Source organism: Marmota flaviventris, chromosome 10 (assembly GCF_047511675.1).
Source record: "Marmota flaviventris isolate mMarFla1 chromosome 10, mMarFla1.hap1, whole genome shotgun sequence".
In the NCBI taxonomy this organism is placed as follows: Eukaryota; Metazoa; Chordata; class Mammalia; order Rodentia; family Sciuridae; genus Marmota; species Marmota flaviventris.
The window spans coordinates 83,379,701-83,402,119 of NC_092507.1; the positions used below are offsets into that span (position 1 = coordinate 83,379,701).

A 22,419-nucleotide genomic window follows, 5' to 3' on the forward strand; every position below is an offset into this window, starting at 1 on the left:
CAAAACTACAACTATCTTATATTTGATAAAGGGGCTAAAAGCATGCAATGGAGGAAGGATAGCATCTTCAACAAATGGTGCTGGGAAAACTGGAAATCCATATGCAACAAAATGAAACTGAATCCCTTTCTCTCGCCATGCACAAAAGTTAATTCAAAATGGATCAAGGAGCTTGATATCAAATCAGAGACACGCCGTGTGATGAAGAAAAAGTTGGCTACGATCTACATTCGGTGGGGTCGGGCTCCAAATTCCTCAATAGGACACCCATAGCACAAAAGTTAATAACTAGAATCAACAAATGGGACTTACTCAAACTAAAAAGTTTTTTCTCAGCAAAAGAAACAATAAGAGAGGTAAATAGAGAGCCTACATCCTGGGAACAAATCTTTACTCCTCACACTTCAGATAGAGCCCTAATATCCAGAGTATACAAAGAACTCAAAAAATTAGACAATAAGAGAACAAACAACCCAATCAACAAATGGGCCAAGGACCTGAACAGACACTTCTCAGAGGAGGACATACAATCAATCAATAAGTACATGAAAAAATGCTCACCATCTCTAGCAGTCAGAGAAATGCAAATCAAAACCACCCTAAGATATCATCTCACTCCAGTAAGATTGGCAGCCATTATGAAGTCAAACAACAAGTGCTGGTGAGGATGTGGGGAAAAGGGTACACTTGTACATTGCTGGTGGGACTGCAAATTGGTGCAGCCAATCTGGAAAGCAGTATGGAGATTTCTTGGAAAGCTGGGAATGGAGCCACCATTTGACCCAGCTATTCCCCTTCTCGGTCTATTCCCTAAAGACCTAAAAAGAGCATGCTACAGGGACACTGCTACATCGATGTTCATAGCAGCACAATTCACAATAGCAAGACTGTGGAACCAACCTAGATGCCCTTCAATAGATTAATGGATAAAAAAATGTGGCATTTATACACAATGGAGTATTACTCTGCATTAAAAAATGACAAAATCATAGAATTTACAGGGAAATGGATGGCATTAGAGCAGATTATGCGAAGTGAAGCTAGCCAATCCCTAAAAAACAAATGCCAAATGTCTTCTTTGATATAAGGAGAGTAACTAAGAACAGAGTAGGGTCGAAGAGCATGAGAAGAAGATTAACATTAAACAGGGATGAGAGGTGGGAGGGAAAGGGAGAGAGAAGGGAAATTGCATGGAAATGGAAGGAGACCCTCAGAGTTATACAAAAGTACATACAAGAGGAACTGAGGGGAAAGGGAAAAATAATACAAGGAGGACAAATGAATGTCAGTAGAGCGGGCAGAGAGAGAAGAGGGGAGGGGAGGGGAGGGGAGGGGGGATAGTAGAGGATAGGAAATGCAGCAGAACACAACAGACACTAGTATGGCAATATGTAAATCAATGGATGTGTAACTGATGTGATTCTGCAATCTGTATATGGGGTAAAAATGGGAGCTCATAACCCACTTGAATCAAAGTGTGAAATATGATATATCAAGAACTACGCAATGTTTTGAACAACCAACAATAAAAAATTAAAATAAATAAATAAATAAAATAAAAAAAATAAAACAGAAAGAAATATTTAACATTGTCAAATGCAGAAAAGTGAATAAGGAGTGAAAAGATTTCACTGTCTTTGTCCATCAATTCATTAGGGTCTGTGCAAAGTGAGGTTGGAAGAGGAAAGACAGGGAGTAGAAAATAAGAACTGGCATTTTAAGGGAGAGTTAGAGACAGATATATTAAAATAGATATCACATATGTAATAATCACATAGGCATTATATAGAAGTCTTGCCACATGGGTATTAAGAGGGGACAGTATTTGAGGTAGAAGAGGGATAATATGAATATCATCTCATCTTACCTAAATGGATAACTTTCTTACAGCAAACTGTTTTTTCACCATACCTTAAATATGTGTGTGTATGTAAGAGTTTTCTAACTTTGAAATTAGTATTTTAAGATTTTAAAATGTCATTTAGTCAAAAATTTTCCTGATCAACTTTAACAAAAACTGCTGCCCCTTCCTTTTTCATTAATGTTTTCCATCTAAAAACAACTGAGAAGTATATGGATGGGAACAGAAAAGCATGAATGCAATTTAACATTCTAACTCTTCCAGCTCTCCTCTCACTTGGAAAGTAGCTCCCTGTTCATGTAAATATTCGGGACCCTTGTAAAACAGGGGATTTTTATTTAAGAATCATTTCTCCACGTGGTTTGTTATTTCAAATCAGGAGGTGGTGCAAAGCACAGTGAAACACTATGTTTTCCTTTACTTCTCGAAACTTATGTGGGGTAGGAGATAGTACATGTGGAACATTGGAACATTGGGATAAAATACACAGACAAGTTCTGCAATGGCTTTATCAATAAATAGATCAAATGTTTCTTCTACTTCATATGTTAAGTACTAAATTAAACCTCTAATTCTTCACATATATGAAGTTCTATCAATCTATTTACACATTAAAAACACAAACACACATAAGCATAAACATCAAAATCTGGGATTACAAAAGCTGTTGTCTGTGTCTGAATTAATAACTTAGGTTTGTTTGGGGAAAGACACGTTTTCTTTTTATATTAGCATTGCCATTTGTGGAACATAAATTTAGATAGGGGAGCCAAATTATTCTTTGATAGTTAACCCATCAACAAAATTGCTTGTTAAACGTGATTTACCATTTTACTTAATTTTTGGTGGTATGTAGAGTAGTAAGAACATTAGGAGTTTTTTAGATAATTGAATGCAATTTACACATTGTTCTTTTTTTCCTGTTTGAACTCAGTTAATGAATAAACAAACTACACTGTGACTATGTTTACATAGCATATAAACATCAGATAAAAAGTGACAAATTCAGGCCATCATCCAGCTATTTGAAAACATTTATCTTGATGACACTAAACATCTGGGTGTTTCAAAATACCAAGAAGTTTGTTATCCTACAGATAAAATATCTTAATGACTAGTTCAATTTTTACTTATCTGTTGCATAAAACTGCACATTTGCAGGAATGCATCTGTTCCTGTTTCAGACACAATAAATACTTTTTGCATGGGTATAGTAGTACATCACAGGAATCCTCAGGTTTCAATATTTTGTTATCATTATTCCCAATGCATCTCTTAGCTAGAAAAACATCTTTTATTTCCCTTTCAGAAATGTTGTCATTTGAACAGTGTGAATTAAAAGGCAGAGGATTTGCCAAATCAAAGTGCCTTGGTATTACAACTTTCATCAATGATAGGCCACAAAGGTACTAAATATAAATGTAGAGGAAGTATAACACAATGAACTATTCAACTAAAATGCTATATAAAACATTTTCTCTTCCATTGTATTTTTAAGCATTTTGTTCTTCCTTAGCTCATCTGGTTATGCCATCCAGACTAAACAAGGGACTGTGAACTTTATAATTTGATAAAGTTGATGTTCTGGTGATGGTTTGGCATGATTATGGTAATAAACATGAATTTTGGTTTTGGTCATTCATTAGATCGTTATTTGTCAGCATCTTTGAAGATTGGCTGTTCCAACCTCTGCTACATTTTCTTAAATTAGTCCAGTTGAAGAAACAATCATTGCTAAATAGAAAAGAAGGCAAACATCTTTATAAAGTGGAATATGTGTTTTGGCTGTCAGCTTAAAAGAAAGATCAATGTTCTTTTTTTCTTTTTACCACTTTAAAAATAATTCTATGTGCATGTTAATTAAAACTTTTAAGTATTTTATATCAAGATCGTTTGTACTCCCCACCAGAAGAAGAAAAATGGGTGTTTAGGTGAAAATCAATTTCCTGAAAGCTGGAAACTATTGGGGCACTAAAATAACAGGCAATTGCACAGCACATTTCATCTCCCAAGCAATGTACCTTTAGGATCACTCAGAACTGAACCAAAGGCACTGATGACCACATCAGCTTTCAGTTGGACTATCTGGTCTTCATCTTCTTTCCATTTTCCAGCTTCATCTTGTTCTGTCCGAACAAATTGCATCGCAACAATTCTTCCACCTTTTACTATAACTTTCCGTGGGGAAAGGAAAGGCAAAAATTCACACTTTTCTTCTTTAGCCAGCTCCATCTAAAACAAAACAGAATGGAGAAAAAAACACTTGATTTTAAAAATCTAAACAATATTTGACTTTATTTCAAATATACATGCTAACACATATAATATTTAAGTCGACATGAAGCTTTTTCTTGTACCAACACTGAGTTTCCATTATAAGCTATTCACATTTGGCAAATCCCTAAGTCAAGGAGTCTTTGATTGGAACTGGGATGAAAGTTTATAGATCAAGGCATCTTAAGATATTTGTCACATTCTAGGTTTTGCATGCCCTATTGTAGGTGATATGAGTTTTATGTCTATAGTAGCCTGGTCTTCTTATGCTTTTATTCCTATAAATTAAGCTTTCTTTTAAATTGTGCCACATTTGAAAATAAATATTCCAATTATTAACAGGTTGTGCATATTGAAGCTGGAAAAAAGTCAATGAAGTGGGTGAGCCAATCTGTGCAAGTACAGATTAGAATAGTATGTAGAAGAAAAGAAAACTAGAGAAACTGTGGAACTAAGAAATACTTTTAAGAAAAGTATTTTTGTTAAAATATTCTTCCTTTTATAAAAGTACAAATATTTAAATGTAAATCTGAAGAAAGAGAAACAAGCCCACTCCTCCTGACGAATTTCCATTTCTTCCCTGTCTCTTCTAAAATTTGTTCTGCCATAAAATGAGGAATAAGATACTCTGGTTTTTCATATCTATATAAAGATACTGATTTATATAGAATGTTAACATTTATTTATTTGATTATTTTCCACTTTGGGGGGGGGGGACGAAGGTCTTTGTCAATGTAATCTGAACTAGTATGTTGACTGTTCTTAAAACATTTCTTCAAAGTAGAGAAGTGCTATTGAAGATGCTTTTTCTATCCATGTGGAATCCAGGTGGATTCTCAGTAGGACCTCTGATGAGTGAAATTGAGAAGGTACGTGTGTGAGGTGTCAAATCAAGAGTTATGTGAGCTGAATAAAGATGGAAAAACTAAGAAATAAAGTAACTTGTTCAATGTTGGACTCATCTTTCAGAAATCTGTCAATACCCAGAGTTACCTCGTTCAGCACACATCAGAATCACCAAGGGGCTTATTAAAAGAGACTGCATGGCACCACCCACCTCTGGAATTTCTAATTCTGAAGATTTGGGTAAGGCTTGAGAATTTTCATGCCTAACAAATCCTAGCTGATGCTCTGTTTCTGGTCCAGGGGATGCTCTTTTGTGAATCACTGTCTTATTAGACTATAGCTGACTGACTCAAATCTTCAGTAGTCTATACCATGCTTTCTCAATGATAGTAATGTTGCCCCAAAGACCTATAGCACATAAACAGGTACACAGCAAATCTATGGTATTAAATTTATAAGGGAATTATGATTAGGAAAAAGTACTTTAAAAGACTCCCAAGGTGGGAGAGAATATAAAATAAACTGTTTGGAAACCTTAGTCTATATATTTGCATGACACTATTCAGTCTATGTCTTATTTAGATTATTTTCAAAGCATTTCCCTTTAAAGTTTTAAAAATTGAACCATGTACATAATTATATATACATTTCCCTTTTCATCATTAAATTAAGAAATTCATAATAGAAAGAATAACGGATAGAGGGTGGGGTAGAGCAATTGGATATAGGCTCAAAGATAGAGCAATTGTGGGGCCTATGCAAAGCCCTGGGTTTCATTTGCAGTACCACAAAAAAATAAAAAATAATACTAAAATAATAGATATGCCGGTAGTAACACAAATCAGTGGATCCAAAACTGGTAAGTCCTTAAAGAGGGAGATTATAAGTAAGTGAAATTAAATCAGGTTTCCAACGTGCTTCTACTGCTTCTTTGGGATAGGTTCCTTGTATGTAAGGTGGGGATAACAGTATCTAATTAACTAGTATGTAATGCTATTTAGAATAAGTCAGAAATGTAAAGTGCCTAAAAAAGGATTGGTCTATGGAACTCAAAAATAAAAGTTATTTATACATAGTTGCTATTCTCTGAATTTACTTTCCCCACAACCATTCAAGTATTCACTGCAGCTTGGCATTGAGACTGTTTTCAAAAAAGAAAGGTAGTTCAATTTTAAAAAAAGTCTAAATAAATGAAGGACAAAGACAAATCTGAGACCCTCTTTAATTTCCTATAAAATAAAATTGTATGATTTCTAGAAGGCAAACCATTCTTAAATAATTTGAATTACAAAATAAAAATGGCACGGGTATGTAAGATATATGTTCTGTATCTATTCTGTCATATTTGCATAATGTAACACCTTATAACTTATCAATATAAACAAGTTTATTGTGTTTCCAAAATGTCAAGTGATGCTAAATTTTAATGATAATGCCACACTTGATTGAATAACAACATCAAATGTTTACAATTTAAATAAATCAATATACCATGCGTATTTATAATGGTTCTATTTTCTGTGGAGAACATAAAATACAAAACTCTGTGACACATTTTTGGAGACTGATTTAGGAACTGGTTTGTACTATTCCAACTTTCGTGTGTACTAATTCTTACTACCTATTATTATATATAGATAATCTCATACTTTTTGAGAAATTGGTACTAAATTTGGGAAACAAAAATTAGGTTTAGCTAACATCAAAAACTTTTTAAGATTTTAAAATAAAATCTTAAAATATAATAACAAGTAGGAATTTACATCAGCATCTATTTAATAAATCTATCTAATGAGATAACAATTATAATATTGATAATGGGTTTTTAAATGTGTTTTATATGTAAATTTTCATCTTCACATTGAAGATACTTTATAACACCTAGTTTTCAGTTATTAAAATATTTAATTTCAGAGGGATCCAAGATGGCGGGCCAGAGGGAGGCTGCATTCTGTGACACTCTGTGACCCAGGTCTCAACAAGTGGGAACACTGCTTTGCTGAGAGTTATAGAGGACCCCCTCCACTGCTAATCCCGGCCACCGTGCTGCACAGGGCCCCAATCTCAGCATTAGAGCAGGACTCTCGACTGGGACTAGTCACCCACACAGGTCTCAAGGGTACCTTAGTGGGACCACTGGCATCAGCACCAGTGTGCAGAATTCCCAGACACCACGCCCATGCAGAACACTCAGCCCCTGCCCACACGCAGGAACTCCAGTCACCACTCCCAAGGAGACCCCCATCTACCAGAGGGACTTCCCTGGTTGTCTACATCTTGGGACTCAGCAGCTACTGCCATAGTCCCCTACTCAAGATAGCCTGCCTGCACTGGGGAATTCACAAGCTCTGAAGAAAGCCAACAGCCACAACACTGCACACTACAGACCCATCTCTGACAGGTTCACACAATACTATCACCTGGCTCCCCCCACCTGACCCAAACCCCCATCGCTGAAAACAGCAGCCTTCATCTTGAGTCACCTCCATCACCATCTTGAGTTGGGACAACAACCTGTTTGGAACACTGGATAGACAGGTACACATAGTTTCTAATACCCCCAATCTCCAGCAGCAGCTAACTCCGCAGAGTGACTGCCCAATACAAAACAGCCCTCCATGGCAGGTGCGCAGCCAACAGAGTGCAACACACAAAAGACCTCTGGAAAGAAAGGTTCCTAATTAGGAAGTAGAAAAGGAGAGGGTGAGGGAGATACACATTATAGAGTAATTTAGAGGCAAAAGAAACAATCAGTGAGGTGAACAGAGAGCCTATATTTTTGGAGCAAATTTTTACCATATGCACATCAGATAGAGCACTAATCTCTTTGATATATAAAGAACTCAAAAATCTTAACACCAAAAAAATAATAATAACCCAATCAATAAATGGGCCAAGGAATTGAACAGACACGTCTCAGCAGATGATATCCAATCAATCAACAAATATACGAAAAAATGTTCAACATCTCTATCAATTAGAGAAATGCAAATCAAAGCTACTCTAAGATTTCATCGCACCCAAGTCAGAATGGTGGCTATTAAGAATACAAACAACAATAAATGTTGGCGAGTATGTGTGGGAAAAGGCACACTCATACTTTGCTGGTGGAACTGCAAACTGGTGCAGCCAACATGGAAAGTAATATGGAGAATACTTGGGAAACTGTGAATGGAAGCACCATTTGACCCAGCTATCCCACTCCTTGATCTATACCCAAAAGAATTAAAAATACTACAGGGACAATCAATGTTTATAGCAGCACAATTCACAATAGCTGAACTGTGGAACCAAACTAGAAGCCTGCCAGTTGATGAATAGATAAAGAAAATATGGTATATATACACAATGGAATATTATTTAGCAATAAAAGTGAATAAAATAATGCCCTTTGCAGGTAAATGGATGAAGTTGAAGAATATAATGAATGGTAAGTGAATTAGCAAATTCCAAAAAAACAAATGTGGAATGTTTTCTCTGATACAAGGATGTTGATTCATGATGGGGTTGGGGGTGGGAACATTGGAGGATTAGAGGAACACTACATAGGGCAGAGGGGTGAGAGGGGAAGGGAGGGCGCATGTGGGTAGGAGAGGCCGTGGAATGAAATAGACATCATTACACTACTTTGTGTACAACCAGAGATATGAAAAATTCTGCTCTATATGTGTAATATGAATAATTCTGTCATATATAAAAAATTAGAATAAATTAAAAAATAATTAATTTCAAACTAACTTTGTTTCTCCATTGTAACTAAAAGGACAATACAACACAGTGAATAAGTATGCCTTTACAGATTTAGTACTCAGCCTCAGGCACTCTGTTCCTTTCTGACCTCACTTGAATACCAGTATATGAGAAAGCATTACAGGTTGACTATTCCTTGTCTGAAAATTTAAAAACAAAATGCTGCAAAATCCAAAACTTCTGACCACCAACAAGGTGTCAGAAATGGAAAATTCCATACCTAACCTTATGTGTTGGTCTCAAAGTTTTTTTAGACATACTAAAAAAACATTATTTGAAATTATCTTCATGCAAAAATGTTGTTTCAAATTACATTCAGGCTACATGTATGAGTTGTATATGAAACATAAATGGATGTCATGTTCAATCCTGGGTCCCATTCTCAGGACACTTCATTATGTATATTCAAATGTTCCAGAGTTTTAATAAACCCCAAATCTGAAAAGCTTCTGGTCTTAAGCATTTCAGATAAGGGATACTCAAGCTGTAAAAAGAAATAGACTCAGAGATAACAAAGACATATTAAAGAAAGGCAAAGCTTAGCTGAAACCCTCATTTGGCTGAAACTAAACTGCAACTGAATTCTATTTGTTCTCCATTTGTAGGACAACTACAGAACACAGAGCATGAAAGAATGTGACTTATGATTCTAGTGGCTGTACATACAACAAGGCAAAATGGAACAGAAATGAATCTAATCGTTGGTCAAGAGGTTGTCTGGCTAGATAAAGGCTGTGCTCAGTGGGAAGAGATGAATTGAGCTTCCCAGTCTAAGTGCAGAGATACTGTCAAGTCATGAAATATAGGAATTAAGGAATGGAGTTCTGAACCCAGTGTTGTTAATGAGTTGATGAAGACTCCGTGAATCTAGATAAAGTGTTAAGTTTGGAACAAAATGAGTATCACTTTGCAAAGTGGAGAGGAGAGACACAGAACACATTATCTCAAGATAAAAAGTGGAAATATAAATATCATTTAACTAAGTTTATTTGCTAAATAGTAAACTCCATCACAAAAAACAAAGCGTAAAAGAATATCTTATTTAACTTTCTATCCCCAGTGTCCAGAAGTGATATTCAAATAATCAATAGTTGGTAAGAATAAGCAAATGGACACTCATAGGGATGCCAAACAAATCCGAATATACACTAGCCAATATGCCCTATGGAGGGGCATCAAGATAGAACACAGCTCTATCTATGTGTGTCTATCAAAATGATTGGCAAAGAGTAGATCTTAAACAAAGATTTATTTACCAGGAAAATGAATAATTATTATCCATCTGGAGGATATTCAAATTAATGAAAGGACACTCATCTAGCATTAAATTGAATGAAAATCCAACCCATCCTAATGCAATTAAAATGGGGAATGCAGATTCTTCTGCATGGCCAGATCATCCTACATTGTGAGGATAAAAATATAAAAGAAAATGGTGTTCCTCCTCAGTTGTCAGTTACTCAGCCATCAGAAAATGATAGAGCAGATTAATCAGTAGTACTAACCGTATGCAAAAGACTTAATGTTTTGTTATTCAAGTTGTATTAGCTATCTGTGAAAAATAATTCACAGGTCTCAGTGTTAGTGCCTTTTAACACCAAATGTTTGTCAATAGTCATTAGTAATCAGCAATTTTGATTTATGACACCTAGATTTTAGTTATTAAAATATTCTGCAAATTTGGTATATGAGTATTTCTGTTCATGGAATGCTCTTTCTCTCTCTCTCTCTCTCTCTCTCTCTCTCTCTCCCCCCCCCCACACACACACACACACACATTTGTTTGATGGAGCCCTTTCTTATGAGGGACAAATGGTGTATCAAGCATACTTGAAAACCTTTCTTGTCCTTATCGCTATTAGTAATCACTCAGGGGAATAAAGTAGTAAGTAACTATAAGGTTTCATTGTTTAGGTTCCATAAATCAGTTTGTCACTTGCTTTTCACATGGTATAAGGATGGTGAAAAAAACATTTTTCTTAGCTTTGATTTTCTCTTCAATATGCAAGAAAGATATGTGGTTGATGCTGAGTGAAATAAAAATAGTGTGCTATAGCATGCAATAACGATCATCATTTTAATGATTAACTTTATGTAATGTGATGATTTGGTCTGATTAATATTACAGGCATCATACTGTAGAAATTATGAAACAACTTAATTTACTATAATTAAAAGCATGATGTCAACTCATTTTTAGATTGCATATAGGCAAAGTAAGCATAGGTTATAAACTATAATGAGCAGAACTGAAAGCCAGCATACATTAAATTCTGGAATAACTTCTAATATGACAAAGTTTAAGAAGCAAAATGAAGAAATACTATTCTTTGAAAAAATTATTCTCTGATAGCAATGCATTTAATAGTTTACCAATTCTGTAAGAATAGAAAGACTTCAAAAATGCTATATGAATAAAAAATTTGGTAATCTTCTTTGGCCAGTGGTAATCCTAAAAAAACATTATCACATTTTATCAGTAAATTATTGTATATACGTCAAGCATTTGTAGCTATACAGTTCCATTCAGGCATAAATTTAACAAAACATTTGTTAAGTACCTCTATGTACCAAAAAACAATGTTAGGTGCTGCATTAATAAAATAATCCCACCTTTAAAGATCTTCTAGATTAAGAAAATAAGCCACTGTGCTCACTGTGTAACACGACAAAGAAACAAAACTATTTGCTTGACAATATTGCCAAATAATCCCTAATTTTCCACTAAAAATAATGCAATGATGTTACAGGTTTTTTGAAAAGTTTTAGGTTAAATCTATTGTTGTTAGGTTAATGTACGGGTTGCATCCTTTTATCTGGAATGTGGCAGTAGCTTTTTTAAACTTTTAACCCTTTTTAATCTTTAATCAGTTCAGGGACTTAAGGTTTGAGAGCTAAACAGTGGGATTGTGGATAACAGACTGACAGTTTATTGTATTTGCATAGTTATATTTGGTATTGTATATAGAATATGGCTACCTTTGTTAAATCTGCATTTTCTAACTATTAAAAAAGGAATGTGTAGTATAAATCAATTTTTGAATTATTTGAAACAGGAGTTTTATTTGCTTAATATTAGGGCTTTGTCCCTTTTCTGTCTCTGAGGATCCTATGTAGAATCTGTTTTCTTAAGCACCAGTTAAATCCATTCTCTGGTACTAGCTAAAAATTAGATTTCTCATTCTGCTTAACAATTTAAATAAACTGAAATGTTTCTTTAAGAAATTACTTGCTTGACCAAAATTTTCAATAAATTTCTAACCCTTTTCCTAGGTTCATTTGTACACTTCCAAGATTTCTTACAAAACCTGTCAAGTCAGTTTAGAGAAAATCCTCTACTCTCAATATATAATCACCCTTAGTACCTAATCTGGTTCCTCATTTCCTACTATACCTGAGGTGATGTCTGATCACCTCATCCTGTCTTTAGAAAGAATCTGGTTTTTGTCCACTAGCCTCTCTGTGGCTAAATTCCTACTTGCTCATGCTGTGTTTGCAGTTAAACTCTCAACTAAGGTATATCAAGGGTAGACAGATATCAAGGATAAAGGTTTCTTGCTAAACTGATTTAGCATAGGTCTTAGTTAAAACTGGATTTTACAAGGAAGTGCAGAGGTGGGTCTTAGAGAAGGTTCAGGGACCTTAGTAAAGTATAGTCAAGTAAGAATCTTTATCTTGAGCACATATACTGTACTGTAATGGCACATAAAAAATTTCACACTAGTATTACAGGTCAAGAAAGGGCAGCCTAGATAAGGTATTATATAAGCTAACTGTGCAGCTAATCTTGAAGGATACATAGGAATTAATCTCTGTGAAAGATTAGTTAACAACAAAGTTCTGGTATGAAATCTAATCTTTCCTTTGGAGAAGAAAAGTATGTAGATGAGGTAAAAGAGATTAGCTCAAACATGAAAGTGACTTGGTTAACCGTTGTAAACATGATATAGAACAGCTCCCCATTAGTGAGCCCGCATTTCCTCTCTTCTTTTGCCTGACACCTTGCATTTATTTGTAACCTTGAAATTATTAAAAAAGCTTGATACAAATTCTTTCTCTAATTCATGAGTTTGATTTCATAATCCAATCTTCTCTTATTTCCAATCTTCTTCTTATTTCTCCAAAAGGAGGATGAAGGAAAGATACCAAATTCTGTCCACCTACAAAGATCTCATCTTCCTTAATTTACTAAGCAGTTTTTTAAATATTTTATAATTTTTGGCACATAGATTCACAGTGATAGGATACAGAAAAATTTGACATATTTACTAATCTGTGGACAATAGAAGCAAAATTGCAATAATTATTTTAACTATGCAAAAAGTTTGCTAAAATCACAAGTGGAGGTTTCTTCTTTTAGTAACTGCTATGGACTAAGTGGCTAGATTCATGATATGTTTTCACTTAAAACTCTTCAAAATGGAAGAATCTTGAACCTAAACATTTCTCCAAATGTGAGTTCTACTACACATTGGATAAACGTAGTCCTTACCAGTTTTATTGTGTCACTGTTTAAGTGGTAAACCCCAGAAATGCAAAGTTAGGCCTACTTGAGACGTTTAGAATGCCTTTGCACAGCTATCATAAAATAGATTTCTTCAAAGAAAATGAAATATTTTAAAACATCATTCATTTATAATTGATGACATTTTCTTAAACCTGACTAGCTCTTATTACTCCTCATCTTAGATTGTGCTGAAGTCAAGAATTCCTGGCTGCTATTGAAATATCTTACAGAATTATGTCCTACATATCTTGGTGTTTTCAAAATATCTTTTTCACTGGTGAAACACCAGTGAATTCTCTTCAAATCAGGATCCTGTCTTCTTCTTCAATGTCTGAAACCACTCTGATTTTATATCTTTTTTTAATAAATTCTTACTTTTTAATTTATTGCTTGGTCATATTTTCTTTTTCTTTGATTTCCCTATCTTCAGTTATCTTTTAAGAGACTGGAACCAAGGATAATTATTTTTAATATACTTTTAATATTAGTTTGACATCATATCATGAGAAACTAATGATTTTCACAGTTCAATTTTAAAAATAATTATTTATGTAAAAGGAATTGATAATTTGAGATACACACATGCTATGTAGTTTCCATATTTAATATTCACTTAAAGTCTTCCAAAGAGAATTTTGATGCCCTTAATATATTGGTTTAATCAGCATGTGTCACTGATCTGCTGCACTGAACTCAAGACTGTTTGATATTTTAAGTCAGATGCCAAGTGGAAAGAACCCATGCATGGATGAAGACTGCAATTTAACTTAAGGGATGAATAAAAAATAATAGTTACCTTATGAGATAAGTTCTATATTAGCAGGAAGCATAAAGAGCCACAAAGCACAAAGGAGGGAAAAATTAATTTGTGAGGGAATTAAGGAAGTATTCAAAAAGAAAATGACATTTGGGCAGACCCATAATGAATAAATCCATCACTGAAAAATAATTTTAAATAGAATGATAAGTACTTTTTTGATAATTTATGTATGGTTTTATTTTTGTCATTTGGTATATGTTAACTGATGTGTACTTAATAAGCTCTAAAAATTACATTTTAATATTTTTATTTATTAATCAGAAAAGAAGACATTAGAAAGCAGAAGAAAGAGGGATTCTAATTTTCACAAAAAAGTTAATACAATAACAAACATTATTGTTAGATAGGCTTGACATATATACACACAAATACACACACATGCATACAGATATGTGTATATATGTATGTGTGTGTGTGTGTGTGTGTGTGTGTGTGTGTGTATATATATATATATATATATATATATATATATATATATATATATTTGTATATACATATATGTGAAATGAGATTTGAAACATTTTTAAAAGGTATAAAGTTTCCAGCTATCCCACAGAATTTTGAAAATAGCTTTAATAACTTTTAAAATACATAACCTTGAATGAGCACAAGATTTATCTGGCTTCTGACTTAGTTGCAGCATGTCCCATATGAATTATCATAGATAGTCTAGAATTCTGACAACATCATCTGTCAGTTTCTTTGGTATATCCATATCTTGAATATGATAGATTTTTACTCACCAGCTAACTGGGATACGTTAATTGAAACTTGTTTCTAGTGTGATATTTACAGATACTGCAAAAACTTTCAATATAGAGTTGTCATTCCATGAAGAGAGAGAGCCTTCTTGTCCAAATTCTATATCACTCACATCTTTAAATACTAAAAAATATAAAACTTGGGGAATGGAAGAAACACTGATGTATTTACAACACTAATTTTATAGATGACCATACTCAGACTAGAATACATAACCTTGAACTAAGTGCTTCAACTTTTAGTTAGTTCGTTTTTGACTATTTCACACTAATTTTTCATACCATATTAAATTGAGGGGGGCGGTGGTAACTAGGATTAAACTCAAGGACACTCAACCATTGAGCCACATCCCCAGCCCTATTTTGTATTTTATTTAGTGACAGGGTCTCACTGAATTGCTTAGCACCTCACTTTTATGGAGGCTGGCTTTTAATTCTGATCCTCATTCCTCAGCCTCCTGAGCTTCTGGGATTACAGGCATGTACCACCAAGCCTAACACTACATTGAATTTTTATAATTTTCATGAAGGTAAATACACATTGTCTTGGTATGTCATTCTCCTGTCATCAAAAATATGAAAGATGTACTTACTATCTTAGTACCAGGGAGTTCCCAACATTATTAATAAACTTTGTTTACCTAGAGAGTTCGTATGTATTTATTTGTTTGTTTTTAGCTTACTCACAGATAGCCAACCATGCTAATATCTCTCTGATCACTTTCCATGAAGAAGAGCCACTCAAATGATGTGCAGGTGCCAAATGCTGAAAAGCTGTTATAATCAACACCCTTACAAAGTGAAATTAAATTTTTCGGTTTTAAGAGGTCATTTTGTAAAAATAGTCCCAGTTTCATATTTCTTGTTATTGAATAAAAACTAGGAAGTATCAGTTATTTGCAGAAAAATGCATGTTTAGCTAACAAGATATAGAGAATAAAACTTATAAAGCTTTAGCATGGTCATTTGATATTAAATCTTTCTGATAGGAGGCCTGCAAGTCATGCCACAAGAGTGATCCATTATGAGGCCTGCTGGATTGTATCAGAAGGATTCAGTGAAAAGGCAAGTTTTCAAATAGAAATGTATTATTTTAGAGTTACACTAACAGATAAAGAAAAAAAATTGTGACAGCAAACAATCCGGTATGATTATTCATATTACTGTAATGATAAAGTAGCATGAATTATCAAGACACTTGACCCTCTGAATAGTGAAAAGATGGGAAACAGGTACATCAAAGTTAAACCAGTTAACACCTTGACAAACAAACGGGGGGAATCTGAGAGATCCTAAGGAATACTATAGAGACTCCATGACAATATAGCAGACTTAAGGCTCTATTAAATGTTGCTGCTGTTTGGAAATTGAACATATGTACAATAGATTCTTGAAATATTCTTTGTGCATGGGGCATGATATTAAAACTAATTTTGTACCATATCCTTCTCAGTAATAATTAACAAGACCTACAAAGTCCTTCTCCAACCTTAGCCTTTGAATTTATCAACTCAAGCAGGTCTGTTGAGTCCTGACCTTCATGCCTCCTTTTAGGGATTCCCAACTGCCTAAAGCATTCTTGCAGTTTTATCTGATCTGTCAACAGCTTTTAATACCAGCATTTTGGGGGATTCTGTTATCCTGTGAAATTTAATCTCACCTATTTAAGCTTGCAGAAAGTACTGGAGGGAATTATTAACAGATTTTTCCTCATCTTCTTAGAGGATAGTGCTGAGTGATTGGCTGGTTTCCCTAAGGACCCACGGCTGAGAAGCGCTAGTTTGTCAGTAGCATCCTATTTAGTATGTGTGTGAGGCCACAAGGGAGCCTGAAAGACATTTGGAATCAGAATTACATCAATATGCTGATGATGCCTCCCTCTCTTCGTTTCATCAAACCTATATCCTTTAGCATTAATGCTTTCTTAACTAAGATGGAAAGTGCATCTATACAGCATACTGCTTATGGCTCTGATTAGACAGCTGGGAACTACGTGGATGATACATTAGAGCAGTGGACAAGCAGCATCAGCATCATCAGGGAACTAGTTAAAAATGCAAATTCTCAGGCCCACCCCAGACCCACTGAATCAGAACTCTAGAGGTAAGATTTGGCAATCTGTGCTTAGCAAGCTCTCCAGGTGATTTTAGTGCACACTAAATTTGAGAACTTCTGCATTTGAGAAATTGAATGTGTTTATCATTGCAGAATCTACTGAGTGGTGCTACCTAGTTTTGAAGATTAAAAATTTTCTGTATCCAATAATATTGGTAACATATATAATCTCAGATGATTCCATGTTCTATATAACTAGCCTCTGTAATAATTTACAATTGTCTCTAGAAGATGAAAAAAATTATATTGTTCTGTATTGCCCTCTCTCAATGAATGAGAAATTCAGCTTCAAATGATGAGAAATTAGTTTTGGACATATACATGATGACTTGCCTGATGGTGAGGCAATTTAATAATGGACAAAATATTTTACTTCCAAATTTTACTCAAGAGGCCAAGATGGTTAAATCATATACATATGTGAGGAAACTCCCTGCTCCTCATGGAATGTAAAATATCCTAATATGGTGGAAGTATGCATGAGTTGGAATGGAAAACAGAAGATAAATTGGAGAACTACAAATAAATTGGGTGGATCCAGTATTACATTCTTTATGTTGGTTAAAATGTGATCCAGGATACAGTCTTTCAAAAGTCATATCTTGAAGCAGATATGTTAACCTTAACTTCCATTCTGCTGACTTCCTAGATTCAGAGTGGAAGTAACTACTGCAATATCTTCATCTTTCTTTGAATGTATACAAAATCAAGGAATGGCCATGATGGATTAAACCTGGAACTTCTACAAATACCAGAAGTCTACAATCCTAAAAATTTGTACATACTGGCAAGTGACCCAACCTTAAAATCCTGGCACACTCTAAATTATTTATTAATCTTACATTGAGAAATTTTGCATCAAATTACCAGATAAACTCTCAAGGGCCTGCCTACTGGTATGGCATTCATCCAACCTGCGTGGCTGATACTAGAAACCTTGGGTACAGATTCCCTCCAGGAATCCACAATCATTTCTTGTACCCTTTCTATGGAGCTCTACTTGTGGTAGGCAAAGAAGGAGATATGGGTGACCAAGAGAGATGATCATAAATCTTACTCTCTTGGAGATCAAGGTCAAGTAGTTTTAGAAAATGTGGTTTTTTGCAAGCTAATAATAAATAAATACCCCCCAGATTTGTTCTTTTGACTTACATTAAGCTCCAGATCAAACTGAGTTCTACAAAAGCTCTACTGCAGGCTTGTGATCTGTGATCCCAAGGACCCACTGCTATTTCAGTACTCAGCATTTCATTACTAAGCCCACTTAGCTCTGGCCTCCACTGAGCTACATCTAGATTCTCACTCTTTCCTTCCCTCAAGCTGGTCACATTGACTAATTGCCTACTTATTTATTAGCTACTGACCAGCCTCTTTGCTTCTGACTGCCACCGCCTCCCCACCCCAGAGTAAAACTGTATACAACGGTAATTTTAAAACTTAACAGATCTTGATAACTGACTTCTCAGAACAATCCCATGTTTTCCTCTTTCCCAGAGGGTGAAAGCTAAAAAGGCCTGATGAGTGCCTACAGGACCTCACCCAATACGCCACATACCACCCCTTCTTACCCTGTTGTAACCACACTGACTTTCTTCTTCCCAGATGTCCAAGAGACTTCTTCAATCTAGAGTGAATGCATTTAGCTAGGCCTGGCAAGTTTCTCTTGAATGCAACTTACCTCAGTTTCCCTACTTTCTACACTAAAAATCTTCTCATCGGAGAGGACTTTCAGGTCACTCTGCATATGATGGTAAATCCTGCCTTCTCTTCTACTACTGCTCTCACCCTAATACACATACACAATCCTTATACTCCCATATTAATAGTTCTTCCATAAAACAATTACCTTACAATATACTATTGAGGTGATAGTTCATTTATTCAGTTATTGGTTTTCTTTCCTCACCAAGAACCTATTCCATGATAGCATGAGATTCTATCTGATTTATTTACTGCTACATTCAAATTGTCTAGAATGATGCCTAGTATAAAATAGGTGGACAATCAGTATAGAATTAATAAATGAATAAATAATTAACCATATCTACACTCTTAAGTAATTATCTGATCATTTTTTTGTCTTGTTTTTACTTTAGTTGGAAGACATAGCCACCTTTAATTTCTAGTTTCCCTTGCTCATAGATGATGATGATACATAGTGTGAAGTAAGTTTTGCCATTCAGGTTTATCTTCCACTTCAGACCCTCAAGGGTAAGCCTTTGGTAATGAGAACTTTCCTGATATAGAAATCAGATGAACAAGATTCAAAATACTTAGCTTGAAACATATTTCACAGTTATTATTTGCCAGATCCTGTGGTATGCATAAAGATGAATAAGATTAACTCTTGTCCTCCTGTCCTCTTTTAACTGTGGAAAATTCCTTAATTTAATGGTAGCTGTTTTCTTATTTGTAAATGATAAGACTATACTATTTAATGACTAAGAATTTAATATAAAAAAATTCCTATGATCAGGAGACCATGTTTGATTTTTTTTAAGTGTAAAGGGGTAGATTAGATGGGGGAAAAACCAAGAAGAAAAGTGACATTTAAACACATCATTATCCAAAGTATACGTATGAAGACATAAATTGGGTGTCAACATAATGTATATACAAACAGAGATATGAAAAATTGTGGTATATATGTGTAATAAGAATTGTAATGCAAAAAAGTACATGTATAAAGAAATGAATTGGCATGAACATACTTTATAAACAAAGATATGAAAAATCGTGCTCTATATGTGTAATAAGAATTGTAATGCATGCCATGGTCATATATTTAAAAAAATAAAAATAAAATCAATAAAATAAAATAAAACCCAACTGTGAACCAGTGGTGACTCTGATAATTTAGTGAGATTATTTTGTAATGTGATTAATCTACATGTGACGAATCACCTATTGACTATGGTTATAATTCTTGCCTAGTATAGAAACTCCAAGCATGTTCAGGCATTCTAAAGCAAATCAAATTCATAACTGATTTGAATAAAATGAGTAATTTATCTTTCTATAAATACATTTGGTTCTTGTTCTCAGAACTAATATCCTTTACAAAGCATTATCTTTCTCTAATACCATTAAAATTTGAGAGGTGCACAATACATGTAACAGGCTGATGCCTCACCCAAGACTAGTCACCAGTCACCTGTCAGAATGAAGTGATTTTAAATATATGTCATTTTTTGAAAGTTAACTATTAAATGAATAGTGCTCACATTAGAGCCATTTAAAAAAAATACACAGAAATCTCATTCTGTTTGCTTCACAGCAGAATGAGCTGACGAAGGTGTGTATGTGTGTGTGTGTGTGTGTGTGTGTGTGCGTGCGTGCGTGTACATGTGCATGTGTGCATATTTGAATGAAGCTTATAAATGTAGCTTTTGGAAAGTCCCAAATATTTCTAATTACCGCATTCTTCTAATATCCATACATATTATGATAAAAAAATATTTTTCAGGATATGAAAGACTTAGCACATTTCACTGTTACTAGATAAATAGAATATGTTCCAAGGATATTAACATTGATAAAAAGAAGCACTTGTATCGTGAGAAATATAAATTTCTCATTTTATCCAAAACAGTATTATGCGTTTCCTTTGGAATGCCTGAATTAGAAAAAGCAGGACCAGTCTAATTATTGAGATTGGAGGAGTGCATATTAACGTTTTCATTTCCAAAAATCTGCTGGATTACAACGCCATATTTCCTGATGGTTCCATTTTACCTCCTCCGGGACAGCTCTTATATTAACAAAGCCTTTTCTGAAGACGATGAACACGCGGCGGGCTCCACAACGTAAAGCGGATGTTGCACAGTCAAAGGCAGTGTCTCCAGCTCCGAGTACAATCACGGCTCCCTGTATCGATGGCAATGGAGAGTGACAGGCGCACATTCCTGAATGATGAAAGGAAAACCCCATTTTCAAGTAGAGAAACCATTTCTGCATGACAGCTCAAAAGATACTTGTACTCAAAGCAGTGTAAAATTGCATCTTGCAGTTTTCCACGATGGAGTGTCACTATCAAATTATTCTGCTTCATTGAAAGACAGTTTTATTCTCATTTTAAAAATATGCTCATATGTGTAATTTCATAGTCAGTACCTTTAGCTCCTTTTTTTCCTTCTAGAAGGACTGCAACAATACATTTTGAAGAGTTCAGGTCATAATAAACTGTAATGAATCAATTAAAACTCTATCAGAGTCCTGATAAATATTTTTAGCTTTGCATTAAAAATTTTCTGTTTGAAGAAGAAAATGATCCTTGTGATTTGGGTTAATAATTTTCAGCATTTCATTAAATTACTTTATATATTATCTTATACAATTTCTAACCTAGAGCTCTGCTATAGAGTACATTTAATATCTTTTAAGATTAACATGTTGAATAAGAGCCCTTTATGTAACTGACGAGTTTCTGAGAAATATTTTATTGAAATAGCTAAAATAAAACTATCCCCCTTTACTGCTTTTGTCTGGTTTTGTCTGTAAAACTAAAAGAAATAAGACTAAGTGTCCATTTCTCCAGGGCATGTGTATAAAGATTTGATATCCATATGAAGATACTTATAAAAAAGAAACGTGCAGGTGTTCTCAATTGGCTATCACCATATTATCAGATTAAATAAAATTGATGATAGATAAATTACTATAATTTTTGAAATGGCACTACAGATAGAATAAGCCTGTAATCTCAATAAGTACAATCATTGTGTTTGGAAGACTTTGTGTTTGGCATTAGACAACTGGCAATAGGTAATTCTCAAGTATATGCTTGGTGCACTCTGATCCTACTATTAAAGGGTTGCAGACACACACGCATACAATTCTTTAGAGGAGGAAGAAAGTGGAGATGGGGCACATCTTTAGCTGTAAACTTCCCCATAATTATTTAATATAGGTTTCTCGCCTTTTTAAATGTTGAGAGAAAGGTACAAGTTCCTATCATTTCCACAAGTAATTAGATGAAGGAATAGCTCAGAAGTCTGTTGCTCAGACTTCTTCAAATATATGTTTAACGGATTGAGATCATGTGGTTCTGGAGAAAATGCTTCAGCTTTTTATCACCAAGACAATAAGTATAGTGGAGCCAGAGCAAAGCATGGTCTCAGCTCAAGCTGTTCTTGGAATCTGTGAAGGGAAAGGGAGTCTGTCAAAGTGTTTAGCTTTAACTTTGTAAAATTATAAAAGTTCAAGAAGAGGCTTTGACACTTCTACTTTCATAGATGTTAAGATACATCCTATTTTTAAAAAGTCCCCCAACTAAAGCTCTCTCCATATCTTTCAATGTTTGTTAAGGCCTTTTCACTTTGAATAATTTTTGTGATGCAATTTAGATGTATACATCATAGAACAAAAAGTCCTTGTTTTAGTGTTTTCCTGAAAGAATGGAAAAATAGATAATTCTGGCACACAATAGTATCAGGCTTTAATTTTAAACTTTATGCAAGTACTAGATATTCAAGGGTCTATCTGA

General features: G+C 34.4%; 1 protein-coding gene across 1 annotated transcript in view; it reads right to left on the minus strand.

The window, feature by feature from the left end:
* The window catches only part of Dpyd (dihydropyrimidine dehydrogenase), a 798,929-nt gene that overhangs the window by 459,426 nt on the left and 317,084 nt on the right, over positions 1-22,419 (minus strand). Inside the window, exons 10-11 of the mRNA XM_027935067.3 lie at positions 20,670-20,839; positions 3,883-4,093 (exon numbers count right to left, since the gene is read on the minus strand). Coding sequence (XP_027790868.1) covers positions 3,883-4,093; positions 20,670-20,839 — 381 coding nt within the window. The remainder of the gene's footprint in view (positions 1-3,882; positions 4,094-20,669; positions 20,840-22,419) is intronic.